Below are 24,671 nucleotides of genomic sequence, written 5' to 3'. Positions count from 1 at the left end.
TGGGGAGGATCTGCCTCTGGAGCCAGGACTTAGCTGGGCAGCCTGACATGTGGCTTCAGCCACCTGCCCCCTGCCTGAGGCTTGGCCATCTGTGTGACAGCAAGGGCACTCCTGCCAGTACTGCAGTCCTGCCCGTGGGTGCACCCTTCCTGGTGCAATTCCACCTACTACTTCAGGAAGCCACTGTCCCCACCAAGCCACACACATGGGCCCTGTGCAGCTGGGGCAGAATACCCAGGGAGGAGGGCAGGGCTGCCCTGGACTTTGAGGAAATTCCCTGTAGCCAAGCAGGGTCCAGTGGCCAGGGGGCAACAGCTGATGAGGGCTAAGTCTGGGGGTGGGGCTGGCCAGGGGGCCATGGGACAATGACCTGTGAGGGGGCAGTGAAGTGAGGCCAGGGGGCAGAGACCCACAAGGGAAGCCCAGGGATGCTGAGGCTCAGAGGCTAGTGGCTACCTGCCAGGAGACATGAAGCCAGGCTGAATCTGGAGCCTGGCCTGGCTGTGAGGGTGGATACCCAACCCCTGTGGCTGGGGTCGGTATTGGGGAGGTGGGGCTGCAGGCGAGACCTGGCTTCCCCACTGTGTCCTACAGGTGGTCTTTTAGAAAGCTACTCTAGGTCCGGGTCTCCCATGGGAACTCCCTGCTAGCTGGCTCTCTAGTGGTCGCGGCCCTGGGTAGGGGGCACAGGGAAAGCCACCAAAGTTGAATGGGCCAGGCCTGGGGTGGGCTATTGGGGTGGGAGTTCCCCTACCCTGGTCCTTCTGGCTGTGGGCCACCCTGCCTGTGGCCCCCCACAGCCCGGCCACTGTGGAGGTTGGCCAGGCTCTGGAAACCCTGGGAGCCTCCCCCACAGAGGCCTCAGGTAGCATAGCTGGCTGGCCACAGGGTCCCTGTCCAAAGAGTTCCTGAGGAGTCGACTGGGAGGCAAAGCAGCAGCAGCAGATTCTCCCCAGAACTATGGACTCCAGAGCCAGGGCGCCACCTAGTGGCCCCTTCTGGAACGGACAAGCATTCTGGTGCCAAGTGGCCAGGGTGGCCCTCCCGCACTGGGAACATGGGGGTCCAGGGTATGCCAGGCTGGCCTGCCGGTGGGCAGGGGGGCTATTCACTGCACGTGGTCCTTAACGCCAGCACGTGGTTCGAGCACGTCAGCATGCTGGTCATCATGCTCAACTGTGTGACCCTGGGCATGTTCCGGCCCTGCGAGGACCTGGAATGCCGCTCCGAACGCTGCAGCATCCTGGAGGTGGGCAGGCAGCGGGTAGGGGGGTGGGCCCTCGGGGGCCAGCCTGGCCTGACCTCTGCTCCCACCAGGCCTTCGATGACTTCATCTTCGCCTTCTTCGCTGTGGAGATGGTGATCAAGATGGTGGCCCTGGGGCTGTTTGGGCAGAAGTGCTACCTGGGCGACACGTGGAACAGGCTGGATTTCTTCATCGTCATGGCAGGGTAGGTGGCCACAGCCACGGGGCTGGCTGGTACCAGGTTCCCCGGGTGGCAGCCAGGGACAGGAGAGGTGGGTGGCCCTGGTCATGGGCCTCAGGGCCCAGCCTGGCTGGATGCAGGACCAGTGGCCTGCCTGCCAACCTCGGGCCTCCTGCTTCCCCAGTATGATGGAGTACTCCCTGGACGGACACAACGTGAGCCTCTCTGCCATCCGCACGGTGCGCGTGCTGCGGCCCCTCCGCGCCATCAACCGCGTGCCCAGTAAGTGACAGGCCCCACCCAGGGCAGGAGGCAGCCCTGCCTGTCCTGCTGCCCATCCCGTGGAGTCCTCCTGGGATTCCCTGGGACACAGCCTGGGGGGTGAAGCTCCAGGGCTCTCTAATCCCACTTAGGCCCTGGCACTGGGAGCTGAAGGGCCACCCTGGTGCTTATCTGGGCCCCGAGGACTTGCCTCCTTTTGGGGGAGATCCAGGCTAGGACATGATGGGCAGGCAGGTTCACATGGTCCTGGTCCCAGCACTGAATGGCAGGGGCTACTGTACTCTCTAGGGCATGACTGGAGTTGGTGGCCCCAGCGAAGGTACGCCTGCCCTAGGAGGGTGTGACAGTGGTGGTAGGGGACAACACCTCTAGATAACCAAGGTCACCAGGACCCACCAAAGGGCACTTGGCTTAGGGTTGTGCCTTAATTCCCATGGGTCAGGCTTCTACCGATTTGCCTGCTCTAACCTCCAGGGTCAGATAGGACTCCAGTGCTGTGTGGTATTGGGCAAGTTACTGAACCTCTCAGAGCCCCCTCTTAATCACTGTAATAGTGGAGAAAGTGAACCTCTCCAGGTGGCAAGGTGAGGGATGCAGGTGTGACTCCTCGCATGCTGCACAGCATCCTCTACATGCTCAGTCTACTCAACAGGGCCAGCAGCTCCTCCCCAGGCCACCCTGTGGGAGCATTTGAATGACCCAGCTCAGTCCACAGATGGCTTCTGGTGCTCAAGTGCCTTTGCACCTGTCCCACAGGGTGACTCTGCACACAGGACCGTGTGCTCCTCATAACAATTCCCAGGACATGTTAAAGACTGTATTCCACTATCTGCCCTAGGTCCACTCTGACCCCTGGGTAATGTGTGAACTTTGAGCCAGTTGCTGGCCAGAGTGTCTCTCTGTCCACTGTGACTCTGTTCCTTTCCCTGTTTTTGAGACTTTAGTGTCCCTCCTGGCTTGGACTCCCCCAAGACCCAGGGCCCATTCTGCCATTGCTCCCTGCACCTGGGCCTCCATGACACCTTGACACCTCTCCCCATGCCCAACCATATGGCCCAGGGCTCTACCTGCAGCCTCAGCATGGCCCTGCTTATACCTTGAGGAACGGGGCACTGCCCCTCCTGAGGACCTATCAAGGGACCCTGGGGCCTGGGCTGACCCTCCTCCTGGTGCCCTGGGTTCATGTGGCCTAGGGCTTCTGGCCTGCTTCCAGAAGCTGTGCCTGTCCCCCGTGCCCCTCAATGAGGGGCTCTGAGGCTGTGCTGTAGCACAATTCCTACTGGGAATAGCCAGAGCTCCGCCTGCTTGGAGCCCAAGAGGCAGCCCTGAGCCTGAGGTGCCATGCTCACACAGACCCAGAGGTGTGGGGTCAGCCCATGTGGCCAGGACCCTGCCATCCGAAGGGAGCAGGAACTGGCCAGCTCTCACCCATGGGGAGCTGCAGCCTGCTCCCCTCTGGTGTGGCTGTGACCCAGGAGTGTCCCTCGGGGCCTGCAGTAGGTCAGGTGGGGAACACCAGTCACCATGGGACTAGCACAGCTACCCAGAGTGCGCACATGAGCACACTTGACACAGCGGGAATTAGGCCATCTGTGAACAGTAGCAAAGCTCAGGCAGGGCCAGGGCCCAGGGACCCTCTAGGAGACTCTGCTGAGCTGACCAGCAGCCCTGCCTCCTGCAGGCATGAGGATCCTGGTCACCCTGCTGCTGGACACGCTGCCCATGCTCGGGAATGTCCTCCTGCTCTGCTTCTTCGTCTTCTTCATCTTTGGCATTGTTGGTGTCCAGCTCTGGGCCGGCCTGCTGCGGAACCGCTGCTTCCTGGACAGCACCTTCGTCAGGTGTGCAGGCCCTGCCTCCAGTGTGAGGCCCCACCCTGCCAGCAGGCCTGCTCACAGTGGCTCCTCCCACCCAGCAGGCCCTGCCTCTGTTGTCTCCTCCCACCCAGCAGGCCACACCCCCAATGCAAGACCCTGCACCCAGCAGGCCAGAGGCTGGGAGTTGCTCCCTACCTGGAGGCCCCCTAGGTTGAACCAAAGTCCTGGCTTTGGGTTTCTCTCTTTGTTTTTCTGCCTGGGTTTGTTTCTTTTCCCTGTTCCTGTGCGTTCCCAACATGACATGGGAGTGCTGGTAGAGAGGCCCTGCAGGGGCTGAGCTCCCACTTACTTGTGGGTCACCCAGCCCTGCTCTCCTGGGCCCCTGCAACTTCTCTGAGGTGCCCGGGGCCAAGGAGTCCCGACCTCGAGGGCTTCCCCTGGCTTGTCCTGGAGTGCCCAGCCCTGCTCAGGATGGGCACAGCAGCTTTCCCATGCCCCAGGGGAGCTTGCTGCATCTGGGGTGTGAAGCATTTGTCATTAGAAGTCTGCAGTTCAGGAGGCCTGACTGGAGGAGCAGCCAGCTCCATCCTGCCTCCTCCTTGTCTCCTCCTGAAGGACAGTCCCCCACAGATGCCACTATCTGCTTCTGACCCCTCATTGCCCTTCATAGTGGTCTGGGAGACCCTAGGGAGGTCTGGCAGGAAGAGAGGAAGGACCCACAAGGAAGTTCCAGTGGCCCCCAGAGTGGTTGAGATTCCCTGGCCCACCTTCCAGGCCTGGCCATCAGGGGGAGGAGGGTATCAGAATAGCCCAGGGCCTCTGGAGCTATGTCAGGTGGGCTCATGGGTTCCCTAGCCAGATCCTGACCATGCCCACAGCAGTGCCAATGGATGGGGTCTGCCTTTGCCCTGGGTGCTCACCGCACTGGCTCTTGCCCTACATTCTCTCTCCTGGGGGCAGGAGTGGGAGTCCAAGTGGGGCAGTCACATCCTGAGCCCCCTTCCCAAGGGAGCATAGTGGGCTTCAGGCTCAGTGAGACCCAGGCACCGACCCAGCCGGGCTCTGGCCCCACTGCCCTGCAGGAACAACAACCTGACCTTCCTACGGCCATACTACCAGACGGAGGAGGGCGAGGAGAACCCCTTTATCTGCTCCTCACGCCGTGACAATGGCATGCAGAAGTGCTCCCACATCCCCGGCCGCCGGGAGCTGCGCATGCAGTGCACATTGGGCTGGGAGGCCTACGTGCAGCCCCAGGCTGCGGGGGCCAGCCATAACGCCTGCATCAACTGGAACCAGTACTACAACGTGTGCCGCTCAGGGGACCTCAACCCCCACAACGGCGCCATCAACTTCGACAACATCGGCTACGCTTGGATAGCCATTTTCCAGGTGGGCACTGAGGGTGTGGCCAGGGCCCTGGAAGGGCCATGAGGAGGGCATGGTGTTGACTGCTGGCCAGGGAGCTGGAGTAGGCATGGGCCAGGGTGCAGCCGCCTCCCTCCCCAGGTGATCACGCTGGAGGGCTGGGTGGACATCATGTACTACGTCATGGACGCCCACTCCTTCTACAACTTCATCTACTTCATCCTGCTCATCATCGTGAGTGTGGGCTGGGGAGGGGTGGGGGTGCAGGGTGGCCCTGCGTCCTGCCCTACCCCTAAGGGGAGGGTGTAGCTTGTGCCCTGGGAGTGGTGGTCACTCCCACCCTGCCGCAGGTGGGCTCCTTCTTCATGATCAACCTGTGCCTGGTGGTGATCGCCACGCAGTTCTCGGAGACCAAGCAGCGGGAGAACCAGCTCATGCGTGAGCAGCGAGCCCGCTACCTGTCCAACGACAGCACACTGGCCAGCTTCTCAGAGCCAGGCAGCTGCTACGAGGAACTGCTCAAGTACGTGGGCCACGTCATCCGCAAGGTCAAGCGCCGCGGCTTGCGCCTCTATGCACGCTGGCAGAGCCGTTGGCGCAAGAAGGTGGACCCCAGCAGCAGCCTGCAGGGCCAGGGCCCCGGGCAGCGGCAGCGCCGGGCAGGCAGGTGCGCAGCCTCCGTGCACCACCTGGTATACCACCACCATCACCACCACCACCACCACTACCACTTCAGCCATGGCAGCCCGCGCAGGCCCACTCCTGAACCAGGCACCCGCGACACTAGGCTGGTGCCCGCTGGCACACCACGCTCGCCGCCCTCCCTGGGCCATAGGCCGCCTGACTCCGAGTCTGTGCACAGCATCTACCACGCCGGCTGCCACGTGGAGGGGCCGCAGGAGAGGGCCCGGGTCGCACACACTGCAGCTACCACTGCCGCCAGCCTCAAGCTGGCCTCAGGGCTGGGCACCATGAACTACCCTACTATCCTGCCCTCAGGCCTGATTGGCAACAAAAGCAGCACCAGCCCCGGGCCCAAGGGCCAGCGGGCCATGCCCCCAAGGACCATGGGGCACAGCCCCTTGAGCCTGGGCGGCCCTGGCCCCTACGAGAAGATGCAGCACGTGGTTGGGGAACATGGTAAGGACCCCAACACCACCCAGGGAGGAGGAGGGCACCTGGTAGCGCCCTGGGGTATGGCCTGTGTACCCCGTGCCTTGCCAGTCAGGGAGGAAGAGGGGCCCCATCTCTCCATCCCACGTGAAGCCCCATTGACAGGCCCAGAGGAGCAGAGTCTTTGCCCTGAGATGGCACTCAGCTTGGCAAGGAAAGCCTGGCACACCTCCCACGCCCCTCCTGGTCCTGGGGGACCATGTGCCCACATCCATGGCCTGCTGTGGCCTGGGAGGACTTGTGGAGCCCCTAGTACCTGGGAGCTGGTTCCTTTGCTGGTGGATAAACTGAGGCTTGGGCAGTGTGGGAGTAGAAATCAAGGTGCAGGGTCCCCAAGGATCAGGAGAGTCTAGAGTCCCGCTTGGGACAGACAGCCCAAGGGGAAACATGGGGCTTCCCGGGGAGCAGGTCCCCTGCCTTCCTGGAGGCTGTACCAGGGCCTATGTGGGACAGCAGGGGACACGTGCTCCAGCCCCTGCAAGGAGGATAGCGATGGAGGCCTTGCGTGCTCTGTGGGGGACGGTGACAGCTGGGAGGGCAACTGGCTGGGTGTGGGGCTAGTGCCACCGCGTGCCCTGATGTCAGCAAATGGAATCTTAGGTGTCCGTGGGCAGTGCAGCTGTAGAGGGGACAAACTTGCCCACCTCAAGTGTCCCCACCCCAATGTGTGACAGGAATGCCACCATTGGGGATGTGTGCACCCTGGTGTACACGTGTGTGCCTAGCTGTACTTGTGACTTCCCCAAGTGCACCTGTGTGTGTGCAAAAATGTGTGCAGGTGTACATGTGTCCCCAGGTTTGCACGTGTGTGAGAATGTGCCCAGGTGTACACATGAATGCTCCCATGTGCACGTGTGGGTGTATAAGTGTGTCCAGGTGTACAGTGACTGTCCCCAGGGACATCTGAGTGTGCAAGTGCGCACCCAGATACGTGTGTGCCCAGGTGTGTGCCTGCAGATGCGTCTGCCCTATGTCTTTGGCTGCTGTCAGGGTGCCTCAGGTGGGTAGCTCACAGCAACAGAAACGTCCTCTGGGTTCTGGGAGGCCAGAAGCTGGCATTAGCATGGTGGGCTGGAGGCCCAGGCACCACAGGCTGCTGGGGCTGGATGCTGGGTAGTGCCTCAGCCCCTGCCCGCTGCTGCACAGGACTCTCCCATGTGTGTTTTCCCTCTTCTGAGGATGCCAGTTGTCCAGGGCCCCCTCCGCTGTCTGCTCCAGGCCTCCTCAGAGGCCTCCTTCCCACATGAGGCCCCATCACAGCCTCTAGGATCAGGACAAGGGCAGTCTTTCTGGGGACCTGGTGCCCTGGGGTTGGCGCTCTGTGCAAATCTGACCCTGTCTGTGTCCCCACAGGACTGGGCCGGGCTTCCAGCCGCCTGTCAGGCCTGAGTGTGCCCTGCCCTCTGCCCAGCCCCCAGGCGGGCACGCTCACCTGTGAACTTAAGAACTGCCCGTACTGTGCCAGCGCCCTGGAGGACCCTGAGCTTGAGTTCAGTGGTTCCGAGAGCGGGGACTCAGATGCCCATGGGGTCTACGAGTTCACACAGGACGTACAACGCAGCGACCGCCGCGATCCCATGCAGCCACCCCCAGCAGCAGACACACCAGGCCAGGGCGGTGTGCAGTGCCGGCCACAGCGGCGACCAGCCCCTGGCGGGCTAGGCTGGCCAGGCCGTCTCTGGGCCTCCTTCAGTGGCAAGCTGCGCCGCATCGTAGAGAGCAAGTACTTCAACCGTGGCATCATGGTAGCCATCCTGGTCAACACACTGAGCATGGGCGTCGAGTACCATGAGCAGGTGGGGCCCTCGGAGGAATGGGTGGGGTCAGAGCCAGGACATGGCCACTAGCAAGCCTCAGAGCCTGCCTCCTTGAGGCTGTGCCTCTTCAGGCCCCAAGGGTCCATGTGGTGGCCTCTGCAGCAAGGAGAGGTCTGCATAGCCTCAGTCCCTTGGGCAGTAAGAGTCAGCAGACGCTCCTGACTCCTCAGGCTAGGCCTCTGCTGAGTGGTGGACATGGACTTCTGGCTCCAGCCCAGAGGTTCTCCCAGGTCAGGGCACCCAGAGGCACTGAGCCCAAGGATATCCAACCAGCCAGCCCTTCTCAGTGCTTTCTGGGAGAGGCAAGTGGCCCAAAACCTGGCCATACCCGCAGGGGCCCTTGGTGGCTGCAGCAGCCCCCATGAAGTGACTCCTGGGCCCAGGAGGAGGGGTGCAGAGGGCACCGAGCACCGCTCACCTGCCTGGGCACCAGAGCCCCTTATACAGCTGACCCTTGCCCTCAGGACTGAGGCCACACTAGGGCAGGAACAATGGGTCCAGTAGGGCAGGTGTCCTCTCCTGAGGTCCAGGGCCAGCTCCTGTTGCTACTGTGCCAAATCCCCCTTAGCAGCCTGAGTGGTCTTCTCATCCTCTACCACCTGGGCATGTCCAGTTGCTGTTTCCCAGAGTCACTTGGGGAAGTGCAGCCACTGTTGGCCTTAGGCAGGCCCCAGGCAGGGTGCCATCCCAGGAGGGCGGGGCCCTGGGCAGCACAGCCCTCAACTGGAGGAGCTTCTGTGCACACAGACGTGCGCACCCACTGCACGGTCACACATGCAAGGCTTGCCTGTATACACACATGCACAATCACACACAGGCCCCCACCCCAGCAGTGTGGCCTTGGGTTCTACAGGGGGGTGGATAGGCTGCTGACTTGCTGCACCCAGCAGCCCCCAGCCCCACACCCAGCTCTGTTCCCTGTGGCCTGTGCCTGGGGGAGGGTCTGTGGAGGCCGGTGGCAGCCTGCACACTGAGCCGCAATCGCAGGAATGTTGGGCAGGTCCTGGGGAGCAGAGAGTTTGTGGTGGGCTAGGCAGGTCTGCTATCCACCTGGAGGGCACCCCTGGGGTGCTGTTTCTGTAGCTCACAAGTGAGCAGTCTCTTGAGTGGCTACAAAGCCCTCAGTCCCTTGGGCCCTTGATGCAGCCAAAGCTGCTTGTCCTTCAGTGCCTAGAAGGACACCACAGGAGGCCCTGACCCCCTTCCCTGCCTGCAGCCAGAGGAGCTGACCAATGCTCTGGAGATCAGCAACATTGTGTTCACCAGCATGTTTGCCTTGGAAATGCTGCTGAAGCTGCTGGCCTGTGGCCCACTGGGCTACATCCGGAACCCCTACAACATCTTTGACGGCATCATCGTGGTCATCAGGTGGGTGCGTGGCCACTCAGGCCAGGGGACCCGGGAAGCTCTGCTCTTAGGCAGAAGTCTTGAAATGCAGAGCATCATCCACAGGAAGGAGCTTGATGGTGGTGGTTCAGGTGGGCTGGGGCCCTGGTTACCTCAGGCTCTGGACAGTCCCCTCCCCACAGACACGTGGGCCACACATTAGGACAGCTGTATCTCGGTGGGTGTTCAGCATCTGGAGGAGCTGGTCCCTGCAGGCCAGTTTGGGTGCTCAGCAGCCCTTCATCCCGATGAGAAAGGGCAGCTGGGGCTATATCATGCTCACCTCTGGGCGTTTGCTGTAGCAAGATTCAGCACTGAGTGGCAGGGGAATCTGAGGGTGACCTCGGCTCCCATAGAGGAAGCAGACCTCAGGAGTGCAGGGACAGGCAATTGGGAGCAGAGGAGCCAGGCCTGGCCACAGAGGTCAGGACAGGAGGCACGAGGCTGAGACACTTCTCTGACTTGCTGAGAGCCCAAGTCTCCTGGGAGCTCAGGAGCTGGGCAGCCTGCAGGTCCCATGGCCAGTCAGGCTGCTGAGCCCCTGGGCACCTCTGCAGCCCAGCCTGCTCCCAGATGTGCGAAAGAGCAGAGGCCATCCTGCCTCCGGGAAGAGGGCCCCAGGTCCGGACAGCCACGCTGATCCGCCACCTGGCACCCTGGCCTGCAGCGTCTGGGAGATCGTGGGGCAGGCGGATGGAGGCCTGTCTGTGCTGCGCACCTTCCGGCTTCTGCGGGTGCTGAAGCTAGTGCGCTTCCTGCCGGCGCTGCGGCGGCAGCTCGTGGTGCTCATGAAGACCATGGACAACGTGGCCACCTTCTGCATGCTGCTCATGCTCTTCATCTTCATCTTCAGGTGGGCACCGGCCTCCCCCAGGGCAGCTGAGCCATGCCTGTCCCCACCTGAGCCCTCAGGAGTCAGCTCGTCACCGCTGCCTGAATTCAGGCAGCACAACTGAGCACCTTCTGTGTGCTGGGTGCTAGGGTGCGGTTCACAGGTGGGGGTTGGAGGTAGAGCCTCCAGGCAGATGAGGTGGGGACTGTGGACCATGCAGGCTCCTGGAGGGGTTGCTGAGTGCCTGCATGTGCCATCCTGGCCTGGGCACAGGGCTCAGGGAGGGTGGGCAGCACAGGCAGGCTGGTTCTTGTGGCGAAGCAGGGCTGAGACAGGTGTCCCAGGTCCTGGCCACTGCCCAGAGTCAGAGTGGCCTCCACAGTCCACCTTGGTTCTGGGTGTAGGTGCCTCCTAAGCCACAAGTGTGGGCCCAGGAGGGGGTCAGGCACTGGGGTGATGGAGGATCCCTGCTCAGTGCATACCGCTCCTGCCTTCAGCATCCTGGGCATGCACCTCTTTGGCTGCAAGTTCAGCCTGAAGACAGACACAGGAGACACTGTCCCCGACAGAAAGAACTTTGACTCCCTGCTTTGGGCTATCGTCACTGTGTTCCAGGTACACCCAGGGGCTTCTGAGTGGGAAGGATGGGCCGAGGGACCAGGGGTCTCGGGCTGATGCCAGGCCTGAGTCATGTCCCCCCAGATCCTGACGCAGGAGGACTGGAATGTGGTGCTGTACAATGGCATGGCCTCCACTTCCTCATGGGCCGCCCTCTACTTCGTGGCCCTGATGACCTTCGGCAACTACGTGCTCTTCAACCTGCTGGTGGCCATCCTGGTGGAGGGCTTCCAGGCAGAGGTGAGGGCCCGGGCACCCTCGGCAGGCGGTCTCAGGGCCCTTCTGCCCATGCCCTACCCCCTCACTGCAGCCTCCATGGCTGAGGGCCCACCGAGGGAGCCTCACGTCTGCCTTGTGCGTGGCGGGTACAGGGTGATGCCACCAGATCCGACTCTGATGAGGACAAGACATCCACCCACTTTGAGGAGGATCTCGACAAGTTTAGGGTCCTGCCAGCCTCAGGTGTGAGAGGGTGTTGACGGGCATGGGGGCATCCCTGTCCTGGTGTGGTGGGCTGGGAGGAGTTTTTGTTCCTGAGATCTGGCAGCTCACGGGGCCCACTCCACCCAGAAATGAAGATGCCATCGCTGGTGGTGACCCCCAACGGGCACCTGGAGGGCCGGGGGAGCCTGCCCCCTCCCCTCATCATGCATACGGAAGCCACGCCTATTCCCACTCCCAAGAGCTCTCCACACCTGGACGTGGCCCACGGCCTCCTGGACTCACGCCGTGGGAGCAGCAGCTCTATGGACCCCCAGCAGGGGGACCAGAAGTCTCTGGTAAGGATGATCCCCTGCCCAGGCCCTTGTAGCACCTCCTGCCCTGAGACGAGCTAAAGTCCATGTGCCTCATAAAGCTCTGGCCACATAAGTCTGAGGGGCCAGTGCTATGCTCTGTGCGCAGGCAGGCAAACTCCACGTGGTCCCTGCAAGCTAGCAGAAGGCCCAGCAAGTTCCTGTCCCAGCTCAAGATGAGAGAAAGCAGTCGAGCAGAGCTCACGGAAGGAAAAATGGAACAGGGCTGGGAAACAGGACTAGGGTCGGCCTCAGGGGTTGCCACAAACAAGGCATCCACTGTGTGTGGCCAGGGTGTCTCAGTCGCTTTGAAACTCCAGGAAGCGCTGCCCCGTGGACATGGCTATGAGGGGAGAGCAGAGGGAGTGGAGGGGCTGTTTGTAGCTAGGAGACATGGGGAAGGATTAGGACAGGATGGTGGGGAGCCATGGATCCCCAGGAGACAGACGGGGAGTGAGATTCAGCTCCTGCTTGGGGGTCAAGCAGCACAGCAAGCCCAGGAGAGGCCCCAGGCGTGGGTCTAGTTTTATGCCCCGAGACAGCAGCCAAGTCCCTCTGCAAGTACAGAAGTGACCCAGGGAAATGGTGCTGCACATGGCCGCAGCCCTCCAGGGCCCTCCTGCTGACCCTCACAGGGCACAGCAGCCAGGGGCACCCCCCTGAGCAAGCGCTGGCATTTCTGAGCCTCCAGCTGGCTCAGGGTCTACACGAGAACACAGTATGGATGGTGTCCCTAGTCAGCAGGGTGGCTCACATGTGTGACCCAGCTTGCTACAAGTGCCAGCCATTGACTGGCAGCCAGGGAAGGGCCCTGCCTGCCAGTGGGTGTGGGCCCAGTGCGTGTTCCCGCTCCTGCTCCGCCCCCAGGCCAGCCTTCGCAGCTCACCCTGCGCCCACTGGGGCCCCAGCAGCGCCTGGAGCAGCCGGCGCTCAAGCTGGAGCAGCCTGGGCCGCGCGCCCAGCCTCAAGCACCGTGGCCAGCGCGGGGAGCGCGAATCACTGCTGTCTGGCGACGGAAAGGGCAGCACGGACGATGAGGCCGAGGATGGCAGGCCAGGGACCAACTCCAGGCCAGGGTCCTCGCCTGGGCCCCAAGCCAGCCCACTGCGGCGCGCCGAATCCCTGGACCACCGCAGCACACTGGACCTGCAGTCCCCGCGGCCTGCCGCCCTCCTGCCCGCCAAGTTCCACGACTGTAATGGGCAGACAGTGGCCCTGCCCAGTGAATTCTTCCTGCGCATTGACAGTCACAAGGAGGACACAGTTGAGCTGGATGACGATGTGGAAGACGTGAGTGGGCCCCAGCAAGACCCACAGCTGCCCCTGTGCCGTTTTGGGCCCATTGTGGGTCAGGGCAGCAGACTAGCCAGGGGTGGAGTTCAGCTCTGGTGATCCCATTTGGCCCCCTGCCCTCAAGGCCGGCCCTCCCTTGTGGTCAGCCACTACCTGGACCCTCTTGGTGAAGCAGGCAGTGACTGCCAGGCTAGGTGCCTCAGGGGCCCCACCAAGCTGGCCAGTAGACTCGCTGTGGTCACTGCCCATTGCCTGGGAGTGTGGGAAGGTGAGGCTCCTGGCAGACAACAGGAGGAAGGGACAGCCCCAACAGGCACCTGGGTGGACTGGCCTCCAGGAGGGACAAGGCAGCGCCTGGGGTCTGAGGGCCGCCTCCCCTCCCCAGAGCTGCTGCTTCCGCCTGCACAAGGTGCTGGAGCCCTACACGCCCCAGTGGTGCCGCAGCCGCGAGTCCTGGGCCCTCTACCTCTTCTCCCCGCAGAACAGGTGAGAGGACAGGGGAGGCTGGTGGGTGACCCCAGGGCCGCAGCTGCTGTGGGGCCCGCCAGCCACACTCACAGCCCCCTCCCCAGGCTGCGTGCCTGCTGCCAGAAGGTCATCGCGCACCGGATGTTTGACCACGTGGTCCTTGTCTTCATCTTCCTCAACTGCATCACCATCGCCCTGGAGAGGCCAGACATCGACCCTGGGAGCACTGTGAGTTGCCGTCGGAGGCCACTGGGGCAAGGCCGGGCAGGGCAGAGTGCGGCTTTCCCACCGGACTTTCCCTGCAGGAACGGGCCTTCCTCAGCGTCTCCAACTACATCTTCACAGCCATCTTTGTGGTGGAAATGATGGTGAAGGTAGGTCTCTCCACTGCCCCGCCCTAGCCCGCCCACTGCCAAGCCCCGCCCATAGCCCTGCCTGTGGGCCTCCCACCTAGCCCAAGTACGGTCCCCAGGTGGTAGCCCTGGGCCTGCTGTGGGGCGAGCGTGCCTACCTGCAGAGCAGTTGGAACGTGCTGGACGGGTTGCTGGTCCTGGTGTCCCTGGTGGACATCGTTGTGGCCATGGCCTCCGCTGGTGGCGCCAAGATCCTGGGCATTCTGCGCGTGCTGCGCCTGTTGCGGACCCTGCGACCTCTGAGGTAGGGCAAGGACAGGAACAGGGATGGGAGGACAGGGCCACCATGGGTGGAGGTGTGGCCTTTGAGGTAGGACAGAGTCGGGAGGATGGGGTGGGGCCACCACAGGTGTCCAGAGCGGACGAGGCGTGGCCCACCCCACCTGGTAGCCGCTGTGTGGCTCAACCACGCGTGCCCTCCACTGGGCCAGGGTCATCAGCCGGGCTCCAGGCCTCAAGCTGGTGGTGGAGACGCTGATCTCATCGCTCAGGCCCATCGGAAACATCGTACTCATCTGCTGCGCCTTCTTCATCATCTTCGGCATCCTGGGGGTGCAGGTGGGTGGGCTGCCGCCCAGGTGGACAGGTCTGGGGGCCACTGGGCGGGTGCCCCGGGTGACAGCCGTGCCCGGTCAGCTCTTCAAGGGGAAGTTCTACTACTGCGAGGGTGCCGACACCAGGAACATCTCCACCAAGGCTGAGTGCCGGGCTGCCCACTACCGCTGGGTGCGGCGCAAGTACAACTTCGACAACTTAGGCCAGGTGGGCGCGGTGCGTGCGGAGCCTCTAGGGCAGGGCTGACCACTGCGCGGCCCTGTTGGTGACCCATCGCACTCGCAGGCGCTGATGTCACTGTTCGTGCTATCGTCCAAGGACGGCTGGGTGAACATCATGTACGATGGACTAGACGCCGTGGGCATTGACCAGCAGGTGCGCGGGCTGGGAGGCCACAGAGGCCTAGAGTCACCCCTTGTGTCCTGGGGCTCCCGCCGTGGGCGTGGTGGGCAGAGGGCAACCCACCGCCTCGTGTACCGTGTGCCATAGCCCGTGCAGAACCACAACCCCTGGATGCTGCTGTACTTCATCTCCTTCCTGCTCATCGTCAGCTTCTTTGTGCTCAACATGTTCGTGGGTGTGGTAGTAGAGAACTTCCACAAGTGCCGGCAGCACCAGGAGGCTGAGGAGGCGCGCCGGCGGGAGGAGAAGCGGCAACGGCGGCTGGAGAGGCGGCGCAGGAGTAAGGCGCCCCTGGTGGCGGTGGCGGGTCGGTACCTGCACACAGGGCCGTGGCACCAGCCCCGGGGCCTGCAGCCCCACCCGAATGGCTCTGCACGTGGCCCACCTTGCATGGGGGCCCGGCCTCATGAGGGGCCAGCAGGCGTGGGCAGTTGGGGCACCCACTGTGGCAGGAGGTGGGGTCCCCTCTCAAGGGACCCAGGAAACGGGGCGCCCCAGCCTGCACCTGCTCTCTAGGGACAGGTTCATCCCATGGGTCCCCTCTACAAGAGCCATCATGCTCCCTGAGAGTTTGGCCTGTGGCTTGGGAGCAAGAAGGCCCCTGAGTGTCCCCCACCCCCAGCAGGCACCTGACATTTCCCCCACTCCTGGCAGGTTCCCTGTGTGCCTCACCCCCGGCAGGCCCCTGACATTTCCCCCACCCCCAGCAGGCCCCTGGCAGGTCCTTGGCATTACACCCACCCTTGATAGGCCCCCAGTATCCCCCCTGCCCCTGGCAGGGCCCAGGTGTTACCCCTGCCCCAGGCATGCCCCGCCCCTGGCAGGCCCCCAATGCCGCCCCCCACTGCGGCCCTCAGACGTCTCCTTGTCTTTCCAGGCACTTTCCCCAGCCCAGGTACCTGCCCTGCCCGCATGCTCAGCCCGCTAACGCTGGCCGGCCGTCACGCCGCATGGGGAAGGAACACAGGCTCGCTGGGGTCCCCCAGGGTGGGCACAGGCTAGGGCCAGGTGCCAGCGGGCGGGGGGAGGCTGTGGCTTGCTTTCCAGTGTCCATGCCGCTGCCCCCGCTCTGGCCTGTTCCTCTTTGCAGCTTGCATGTGTGTATCTCTACTGTCTCTTGGGGATGAAGCGTCCCCTGGCTCTGACGGCTGTGGCTGCTCCGTCTTCTGTGCAAGCTGCCATCCCCCTTGGCTGCCTTAGCTGAGCTGAGCTGAGCTCTCTAGTGACTGCATGCTAGACCAAGGAGCATGAGCCTCCAGGGTGGGGGGTCGCTCTGGTCAGCACCTGCTCTCCCTTGCCCTAGGCCTTCAGCCCCAAATTCGTGGTTGCGTGCCAAGGTGGCCCTGGGGCACAGGGCAGCCCATACCGTTCCTGCAAGAATTGGCAGCACTACAGGGCTGCTGTGGGCAGGGCACTTCGCAGACAGACCTTCAGGGGCACATAGAGGAGGCAATCCCCAGGGAGGTCCTGCCTTCCTGTCATGAGCCCTACTGACCTCAGAAGGCTGACCCCAGACCACTATCACCAGGTGCCCCTTGGGAGATGGCACAGGAAGGGACTCTACCTGTGGCCAGGGTACATCCCTACCTAGGCAGGGCCCACGGGGTCTGGACTGGGAGATAGACAAGGGGCTGCCCTGCCCAGCCTTTCATCCCAATGCTGGTCCATGGCCAACATGGCCAGACCTCCTGCTGGCCAGCCTAAAGTTTCAGGAGGGCAGTTCTGGTGCAGGGACCCGGGTAGGATGCAGGAAGGCCGCCTCAACTTCTACACCCTTCCTGGGGGCTGTCCAGACCTCCCAGTCCAGGAGGCCGACCTACCCCAAGGCCTCCCTGCAGTCCCAGCCCATGGACTCTCACAGAACTGCCTTTCTACAGCATGTGTCCCTTTCCAAGAGAACTCTCTCCTCTGGCCTCCTGCAAGCCCCCAAGGGGCCGACCAGGACAGCTGGGCCCTTCCTGAGCTGTCCCGCTCACTTGGCGCTGGCTGCTCACGACCCCTCTCCCTGCAGAGGCCCAGCGCCGGCCCTACTACGCCGACTACTCCCAGGCACGCCGCTCCATCCACTCTCTGTGCACCAGCCACTACCTGGACCTCTTCATCACCTTTGTCATTGGCCTCAACGTCATCACTATGTCCATGGAGCACTATGACCAGCCCAAGGTGGGCCCAGTGGCACGGCCGCAAGTCCAGCCCAGCTTTGCTGCTGTCCAGCCAAGGGTGTTTTTTAAATACCAGGCCTAAACCCACAGCACCTGCCCAGGAAAGCGCTCCCAGCCTAAGGCTGGCTATAAATGTCCTTGGCAAGGGATGGCCTGTGCCCCTCTTGCTCCCTGCACCTGTGTCTCCAGGTCTGTGTTAAAGGGCTCCGGCCCCTAGTTGGGGTGTAGAATGGCAGAGCCTTCCAACAGAAGCAGCTTAGCCTGAGGAACATGCCTTGCTGCGAGGCTGGGCACAAGGGCGTGGTGGGGCGAGGGCCTGTGTCCCCCCCAGACTTAGTGGCCTTACCTGGGTGACACTTCTCAGACTTCTTAGGCACCCAGGTCAGCAGAGCTGAGGTCACAGTGGCCAGGCGCAGTTGCAGGCCCTGCACGCTGAGAGGGCCCTTGCTGTGTCAAGTGCCAACTGTGTGCCATGCTAGAGATGGGAGACCTGACTGCCCAAGCACATGCTGCAGGGTGTCCTGGGGCTGGGGCCCCATGACCGCAGGAGGCCACTTGAGCAGGTAGAGTCGGCAGGGGCGACTCAGGGCCTCTTCAACTAGCTTGCCCCTCTGTCCCCCAGTCGCTGGACGAGGCCCTCAAGTATTGCAACTACGTGTTCACCATTGTCTTTGTCATTGAGGCTGTGCTGAAGCTGGTGGCCTTTGGGTTCCGGCGGTTCTTCAAGGACAGGTTGGTGGGGCCCCTAGCAGCCCTGAGGCACCCTGGGTTTTCTTGGAGTCCTGGCTGTCCTGGGACAAGTGCAGGTGGCAGGCAGGAGACTCCTGCCCTGGCCCTGAGTGGGCTCTGGGGTGGTGGCCGTGCTCAGTTGCGCCCTCTGCTGGCCAGGTGGAACCAGCTGGACCTGGCCATCGTCCTGCTGTCCATCATGGGCATTGCCCTGGAGGAGATTGAAATGAATGCCGCATTACCCATCAACCCCACCATCATCCGCATCATGCGTGTGCTCCGTATTGCCCGTGGTAGGTGTCCACCTGGGGTCCCCTAGACTGTCAGTAGGACCTTCTGATGGTCTCTGAGGCCTGGACACAGCAGGATGGGCCACTGACAGGTCTGAGTTGCCTGAGATGCCTGCAGCTAACGGGGTAGTCCTGTCTTCCAGACAGGGAGCGCAGGGTTGGTGTCCAGGGTCTTTGGATCATCGGGTGGGGGTCAGCATGACTGCTAACACTCAGCTCCTGACCCTAGTGCTGAAGCTGCTGAAGATGGCCACAGGCATGCGGGCCCTGCTGGACACTGTGGTTCAAGCCCTGCCCCAGGTAGGTCAGGGTCTGGGCACTACCTGAGGGTGGGCATTGTGAACTCTCAAAGGATAAGACCTCGGGGAAGGCTTGGCTCACCATCCCCCTCCTCCCTCACATCCATGCGTGTAGCTCAGCTGAGTTGGAGGAGGGGTGCAGGTCACCTGCTTTCACCTGTCTTACGGCAAGAGCAGGGACCAGTGCCTTCCCTGACCAGTATACTTTCAGAGGCCAGGGGCCACAGAGCCAGGGAGGGGCTGAGGCCAGTGGGAACCATGGTGAGCCTGATGTGGGTAGAAGACTGGCCCAATGTCCACAATACTGTACCCACAGTCCCACCTGTCCTTTCTGGCCTCAGGCTGAAAGGTACCAGTTGCATGGCCCTGACTACACAGAGTCCAGTCCCCCTGCTCCCCCTGGCCATGGCCCAGCCTTCTGGCCATCCACTTCACCACCCATGTGTCCTGCCCTACAGCTGATGACCTAGTCCCCAGTTGCCTGCCTCCTCACCCAACGCCAACAGCCACCCACTCCCCTGTCTCCCCATGCTTTTTCCAGCCACCTCCCCACCTGTGCCTGACCACCCGCCCCACCAGCCTTCCACCCCAATTAGCAGCATGTTTCACCCCATCTGAGTGACATTCCCAAGTGCTGGTTGGTGCTCCACCCTCTGACCATCCACCCATGGGGACAGGAGGGAGGCCCAGGCCTGGCCACACCCACCCTTATAGGGTGCTGGAGCAGGTGCTGAGGTGCCAGCCGTTCAGAAGCTGCAGGGCTGCACAGATGCTCCAGGGAGGCAGGGACAAGGCCTCTGGTGGCACTCCTGTCCACTGAGCCTTGGCCCAGGGCCCTGCCATGGGGACCCCAAGGCAAAAGTGGCCCCTGCACAGTGTAAACAAGAGCCCTCAGCAACACCCTCTGGGCCTCAGGAAGAGCACATGCTAGGAAGAGGGTGGACAGCCCCAGGTCAGCGGCTCAGGGGTGGACAGTTGGGCAAGCAGGGTGGGCATGAGCTATGGAGGGTTAGAGACTGGGGGACAGGGAAAGGTCAGGCCAGCTCGGGAGGGGCCCTGGACCTGGGGCCAGAATGGGAGGTCCAGGAGACTCTAGGGCCAGGAGGGTCACAGAGCTCAGGACGGGTCCAGGCCCTGTCTGAGCCCTCTCCCCACCTTGCCTGGGCCAAGTGCGGGAGCAGGTCCACGGGCTGGGCCGAGGGCTGACCTTGTTCTGCTTCTCTCTCGTGTAGGTAGGGAACCTTGGCCTTCTTTTCATGCTCCTGTTTTTTATCTATGCTGCCCTGGGAGTGGAGCTGTTTGGGAGGCTAGGTAAGTGTGGCCACGCCACCTACTCCCTGCTGGGCACCATCAGTCCCAGGGGGTCAGGAAGGCTCCCTCTTCCTCCACCCACACAGGCTTGCAGCTGGCTCAGGACCCTAGCCCCAACCCAGGCAGGCCACAGACCCCTGGTGTCCTTCCCCCCTCTCCCACTGGCCCCTTGGGCCTTTACCCCGTGAGGCCAGCACTAGAGCACGTGCACTGGTGGCTCACTCTGTCCTCCAGAGGTGGCCCCAGGCAGGGCTGTACTTGGGCCTTAGCCCACACCAACCTGCTGACCCCCTGTGGCCGCCAGGAAACAGGTGCTAGCAGTGTGTCCTCTGGATTGTCACTTAAGACTCTGACCCAGTCCGGAGATCTGTCCAGTCCGAGCCAGGGCAAGTGGGGACCCTCCAGATCAGCTCCGTCCCTGCTGAGCCTGAACTAGCTGTCCTGCCAGTGCTGGGAGGCTGTGATGGAGGCTTCCATGCTGACGGGCAGGGTGTCCCCGACAGAGTGCACTGAGGACAACCCCTGCGAGGGCCTGAGCAGGCACGCCACCTTTGCCAACTTCGGCATGGCCTTCCTCACACTGTTCCGTGTGTCCACGGGGGACAACTGGAATGGGATCATGAAGGTAAGGCAGGGGCTGCCCTGGGGCCCGGGTGGCCAGGGACAGCGCAGTGACTGGCTGCCTCCGCAGGACACACTGCGGGAGTGTGCGCGTGAGGACAAGCACTGCCTAGGCTACCTGCCCGCACTGTCGCCCCTGTACTTCGTCACCTTCGTGCTGGTGGCCCAGTTCGTGCTGGTCAATGTGGTGGTGGCCGTGCTCATGAAGCACCTGGAGGAGAGCAACAAGGAGGCCCGAGAGGACGCCGAGATGGATGCCGAGCTTGAGCTGGAGATGTCGCAGGGGCCCCCCGCCCATCCCTCACCCCCAGAAAGCCCAGACACAGGCCCAGATGGCCCCACCCTCTTGGCCGTGCGCAAGGTGTCTGTGTCCAGGACACTCTCACTGCCCAACGACAGCTGCATGTTCCGGCCCGTGGCACCCGCCACGGCCCCCCACCCCCACCCCCTGCAGGAGGCCAGGATGGAGACCTACGCGGGCAGCACCCCCTCAGGTGTGACCCCTGGTGGGCCAAGAGGACGGGGCTGGCAGAAGGGAGGATGGGGTTGGCAAGTCGCGGGTGGGGGATGGCGGGGTTGGGGCACAGGACATCTGGTTCAGCTGCGTCCCTGCCCCAGGCTTGGTCACCTCCGCTCACTCGCCGCCCCTGGAGCCTTCTGCCTCCCTGCAGGTCCCATCAGCCACATCCCCACCTGCCAGGGGCAGCGACCCTCAGTGTACCCTGTCCCCCCATGGTGCACCCCACTCCCCCAGCCTCGGTCGGCTGCTCTGCAGACAGGTAGGGACCCTCGTCCCGCAGGCCTGGGGGGGCTTCATGGGGTTCCTTCTCCCTTTGGTAGGTGGTGCTGAGGCCTAGGGTGAGCAGGTGCTGTGTCCTTAGGCTCAGATTGTTCCATCTGCCCCCTTGGCAGACCTCAGGGCTTCAAGCCAGGTGGTGGTTTATGGTAGCACAATAGTAGACCCCAGCTTATAACTGCAGAGCTGGTCACAGGGCCCAAGAGTCGTCCTCAGTCAATAGCCTTGGGCCCTCACGGTGGCAGAGTGCCGGCTCCTGGGTCCTAGCTGTGCCTGGCCTACCAAGCCTGACCCACAGCCCCTACCTGTTCTCCCTAGCTCCTGTGGCCAGCAGAAGAACCCCTTGCTGCTTGGGAGCTCTCGGGGTATCCCATCCTCCTGGTGTCTAGATGGGCTGTGAGGCCTGGGCCCCACCCTGTGCCCCTCAGCACATCCTGGACCCTGTGCAGGCTCTGCCCTCAGGAGCTCAGGCCTCCAGGGCTTCCCCTCCACTGATGGCTGCAGTGGACGGCTCTGGTCCCTCAGAGCCTCACAAGTCCCTGCTCACACCAGCAGCTCCCTGCCCCCTCATCTGGTTGGCCAAAGTCCCATTCCTCACCTTGAACTGGTGTCTCTGCAGGAGGCCATGCGCAGAGAGTCGCTGGAAGAGCAGGCTGATGGCCGTGGGGACAGTGCCCCGGAATCCACAGAGTCTTTTGAGAAGAGCCCAGCCAGGCAGGACTCCCTGGGGGGCCCCCCACGGTCCCCACCCTGCTCCCCACGGCCTGCCAGCATTCGCACCCGCAAGCACATGTTCGGACAGCGCTGCATCTCCAGCCGGCTGCCGGCCCCTAGTGGAGACGAGGCTGAAGCCTCAGACCCAGCTGACGAGGAGGTCAGCCACATCACCAGCTCTGCCCAGCCCTGGCCCTTGGCCTCAACTCACAGCCTTGCAGCCTCCCCGGTGACCTCCCCTGTGGCCCGAGGGGTGGCAGGCAGCACGCAGGACCTACGCAGGTTCTGCAGTGTGGACGCCCAGGGTTTCCTAGACAAGCCAGGCCGGGTGGACATGCAGAGGTGGCCCTCCATGGAGCTGAGCAGCGGGGACAGCCACCTGGATCCAAGGGAGGTCAAGGCCTGGGTCCCTGAGCTCGAGCCAGCCCTGGGGTCACGCAGGAAGAAGAAGATGAGCCCCCCCTGCATTTCTGTGGACCCCCCAATGGAGGACGAGAGCTCTACCCGGCCCCCTGCGGCAGAAGGTGGCAGCAGCACCCTGCGGCGCAGGACCCCATCCTGCGAGGCTGCCCTGCATAGGGACTGCCTGGAGCCCACCGAGGGCCCAGGTGCAGGAGGGGACCCTGCAGCCAAGGCGGAGCGTTGGGGCCAGGCCTGCCGAGCAGAGCATCTAACTGTGCCCAGCTTTGCCTTTGAGCCACTGGATGTGGGGGGCCCCAGTGGAGACCCTTTGCTGGACAGTGACCACAGTGGGACCCCAGAACCCACAGCTTCCTTCTCAGGGGCCACAACATCTCTAGAACCCCATGAAACAGAGCCACCCTCGCCCTCCGGAGATGCCCCACAGAAGGACCAGGGACTATACCTCACGGTTCCCCAAAACCCGCTAAAGAAAGCAGGGTTGCTCCCAGCCACCCCTGCCCTGGGTGACAGTGCAGATGGATCTGTGTAGCTTGGGCTGGTGCACACAGGGCTTTGATCCTGGGACTGGGAGCACCCCACAGAGGGGCACCCAAGCAGGCCGTGAGCAGACCCCAGCTCGCCCCTGCTGTGGATGGAGGGGCCTGGGAAGAACGTCAGAGCAGGGAGAAGGGTGGACACCCGTTCACGCGTGGGGAGCAGCCTCTGGGTCCCACAAGCCTCCACCGTGCAGATTCACTTTGGAGTTTTCCTGAGTTTTGCCACCACTGCCCGAGGTGCTGGGGACAGGGGAAAGACCGGCAGCTCCTCGATGGAGGCCCCACAGCTCTAGCCTCGCAGTCCACGTGACTGTGTAGGGAACACACGCTTGGACCTCTCACCCTAGCAGAAGCCTCACACCCTGAGGCCACTGCAGCCAACCCCACCTTTGCTCAGAGTCTGAGTCCTTTCATCCTTTGTCACCCCCAGTGCACTCCGTCCCCATGTCACTCCCTGCCCTGTCCCCTGAGTGTTCCAGAAACATCCCCGGGACTCTGGGAATGGCCACATCACCAGGGAGACAGAAGCTGCGCAATAAGACACCGGCCCCTTCCCCATGGGGCCCTGTCCATCCAGGATTTTTGGCCTGGGGATTAAGTCCTTTGTTTTGTTCCCTTTGTTTTATAAATCCAGGTTAAATGTTGCAATAATCTGATACAGAAAACTCAGCTTCTTAAGGGAAAAGGGAGGGCCGGGAACAAAGCAGAATAAACACTAACTTATTTAAGAGACTTCCTGTTGTGTCAGAGTCAAGGCCTGGAGCTACCAGGGAGGGGTGAGCCAGGTTCTGTGCAGCCAGCACTTGGCCACCAGGACGCAAGAGGCCAGCAGCAGCACCAGGAAGACCAGCAGAAAGAGCCCAGCCAGGAGAGGGGAGTCCTGGGTTTCCCAGCCCCAAGGCCCCCAATTCTGGGGTGAGGAATTCACATGGGAATGTGGCTGTAGGCCCAGGCGGTAAGGATAGACGCAGCCTCGCCCCAGCTGACAACACCAGCCTCCATCCAGGTGCCATTCACCTGGCAGGCCAGCAGGCCTCCAGTCATCCTGGAGGGCAGAGCAAGGTGAGGTCCAGTGGTAGTTGGTGGGGAGTCATGCTGGACTCCAGGCCCCAAGCCCTCCACTGTGCCCTAGGCCCACCTGGCAGGGTATGCCAGCCCACAGCATGTCTGGCCTGATGTTGCTGCTATCCATGCTGGGAGAGGACTGGCTGCAGGACTCTGTGTCCACCATGCCACCTACAGGCTGTATGGGGGCCACAGAGGCTCTGGGGATGGGGCAGGTTCGGGGGAGACTGGAGCACCAGCCCCCACACAAGCAGCTGGTTCCTTGGTACATGCACCAAGGTTGGTGAGCAAATTCCCCTCTTCCCGCCAGGGTCCAGAGGATGTCAGGGGGCTCCTCACCTCCCTCCAGCATGTGGTCCCAGCCCGTCACCACGCAACCTAGGGTGGAAGTCGGCTGAGGCCTTACGGAGGCAGGCAGGATCTGGTTGCAGAGGGTCACAAGGGGGACCAGTTACACCAAATCAATGTCCCTGCTAGATGCCGGTGGTCCAGGGGAGTTGGAGTACAGGACAATTCACCTCATGGTGGAGACATTAGGAGACAAAGATCTTCAGCTCTCCCAGGTGGACCTGGTAGTCACATGAATTCAAGGATCTGGAAGGGTGGGGTGGATGGGTGTGGTGGCACCCCTGCTGTGAGGGCAGCCAGCTGCAGAGGCAAGAAGTCAGTGTCTAGTCCCAATCAGAATCCATGATCAGCTCATCCCCTCAAGCTTCAGGTATGGAGGATTGAGGGCATCTCAGGCTCCTGCTGCCTGAGCTGGAACATATCCACAGGGGCAGATTGCAGGTTTCAGCAGTGGGGGGAGAGGGAGCCACTCCCCCACTCCAGGTATACAAAGACATGCAGATGCTTCTTCCTGTTGGCTAGGGTCTGGAAACGTCCAAAGTCAGTACCAGTCTGGTGGCCAGAAAGGCCTCAGAGCCCTGGGACTGCCTACTGCCCATAGTTGTCCTTGTTGCTGAAGAAGACAGGTTCCAGGCTCAGAAGAGAGTCAAAGGTCAAGAGGAGTCCTCTGCACTGCCAGTGTGCCCACAGGCCTGGACATTCACACTGCCCCCACCCACCCTGGACACACCC

At 62.6% G+C, this 24,671-nt stretch overlaps 1 protein-coding gene across 1 annotated transcript; it reads left to right on the top strand.

Moving 5' to 3' along the window:
• The first annotated feature begins 1,146 nt into the window (after positions 1–1,146).
• Cacna1h (calcium voltage-gated channel subunit alpha1 H) lies at positions 1,147–23,154 on the top strand. The gene is made up of 32 exons (XM_077802319.1): positions 1,147–1,249; positions 1,318–1,451; positions 1,612–1,709; positions 3,391–3,550; positions 4,609–4,918; positions 5,036–5,128; positions 5,245–6,034; positions 7,421–7,863; positions 9,101–9,252; positions 9,938–10,123; positions 10,600–10,717; positions 10,805–10,960; positions 11,092–11,182; positions 11,291–11,499; positions 12,382–12,804; positions 13,193–13,293; positions 13,380–13,503; positions 13,581–13,649; positions 13,748–13,932; positions 14,120–14,246; positions 14,325–14,450; positions 14,529–14,618; positions 14,733–14,925; positions 16,657–16,808; positions 17,430–17,539; positions 17,696–17,829; positions 18,056–18,130; positions 19,362–19,436; positions 19,940–20,061; positions 20,128–20,551; positions 20,676–20,836; positions 21,473–23,154. Exons 1-32 carry the CDS (start codon positions 1,157–1,159, stop codon positions 22,517–22,519), a joined length of 6,771 nt encoding a protein of 2,256 aa, XP_077658445.1. The 5' UTR covers positions 1,147–1,156; the 3' UTR covers positions 22,520–23,154.
• Positions 23,155–24,671: the final 1,517 nt, after the last annotated feature.

The sequence above is a fragment of the Urocitellus parryii genome, chromosome 9 (genome assembly GCF_045843805.1).
Source record: "Urocitellus parryii isolate mUroPar1 chromosome 9, mUroPar1.hap1, whole genome shotgun sequence".
Classification (NCBI taxonomy): domain Eukaryota; kingdom Metazoa; phylum Chordata; class Mammalia; order Rodentia; family Sciuridae; genus Urocitellus; species Urocitellus parryii.
This window is presented reverse-complemented; position numbering and strand designations above follow the sequence as displayed.

What these genes read in the sequence shown, in the direction of transcription:
- Cacna1h (XM_077802319.1), top strand. Translation starts at nt 1,157, where the DNA reads ATGCTGGTCATCATGCTCAACTGTGTGACCCTGGGCATGTTCCGGCCC. An exon ending in AGCACTATGACCAGCCCAAG is followed by an intron (nt 16,809 to 17,429) that starts GTGGGCCCAGTG and finishes TCTGTCCCCCAG; the next exon opens with TCGCTGGACGAGGCCCTCAA. An exon ending in CGGCGGTTCTTCAAGGACAG is followed by an intron (nt 17,540 to 17,695) that starts GTTGGTGGGGCC and finishes TCTGCTGGCCAG; the next exon opens with GTGGAACCAGCTGGACCTGG.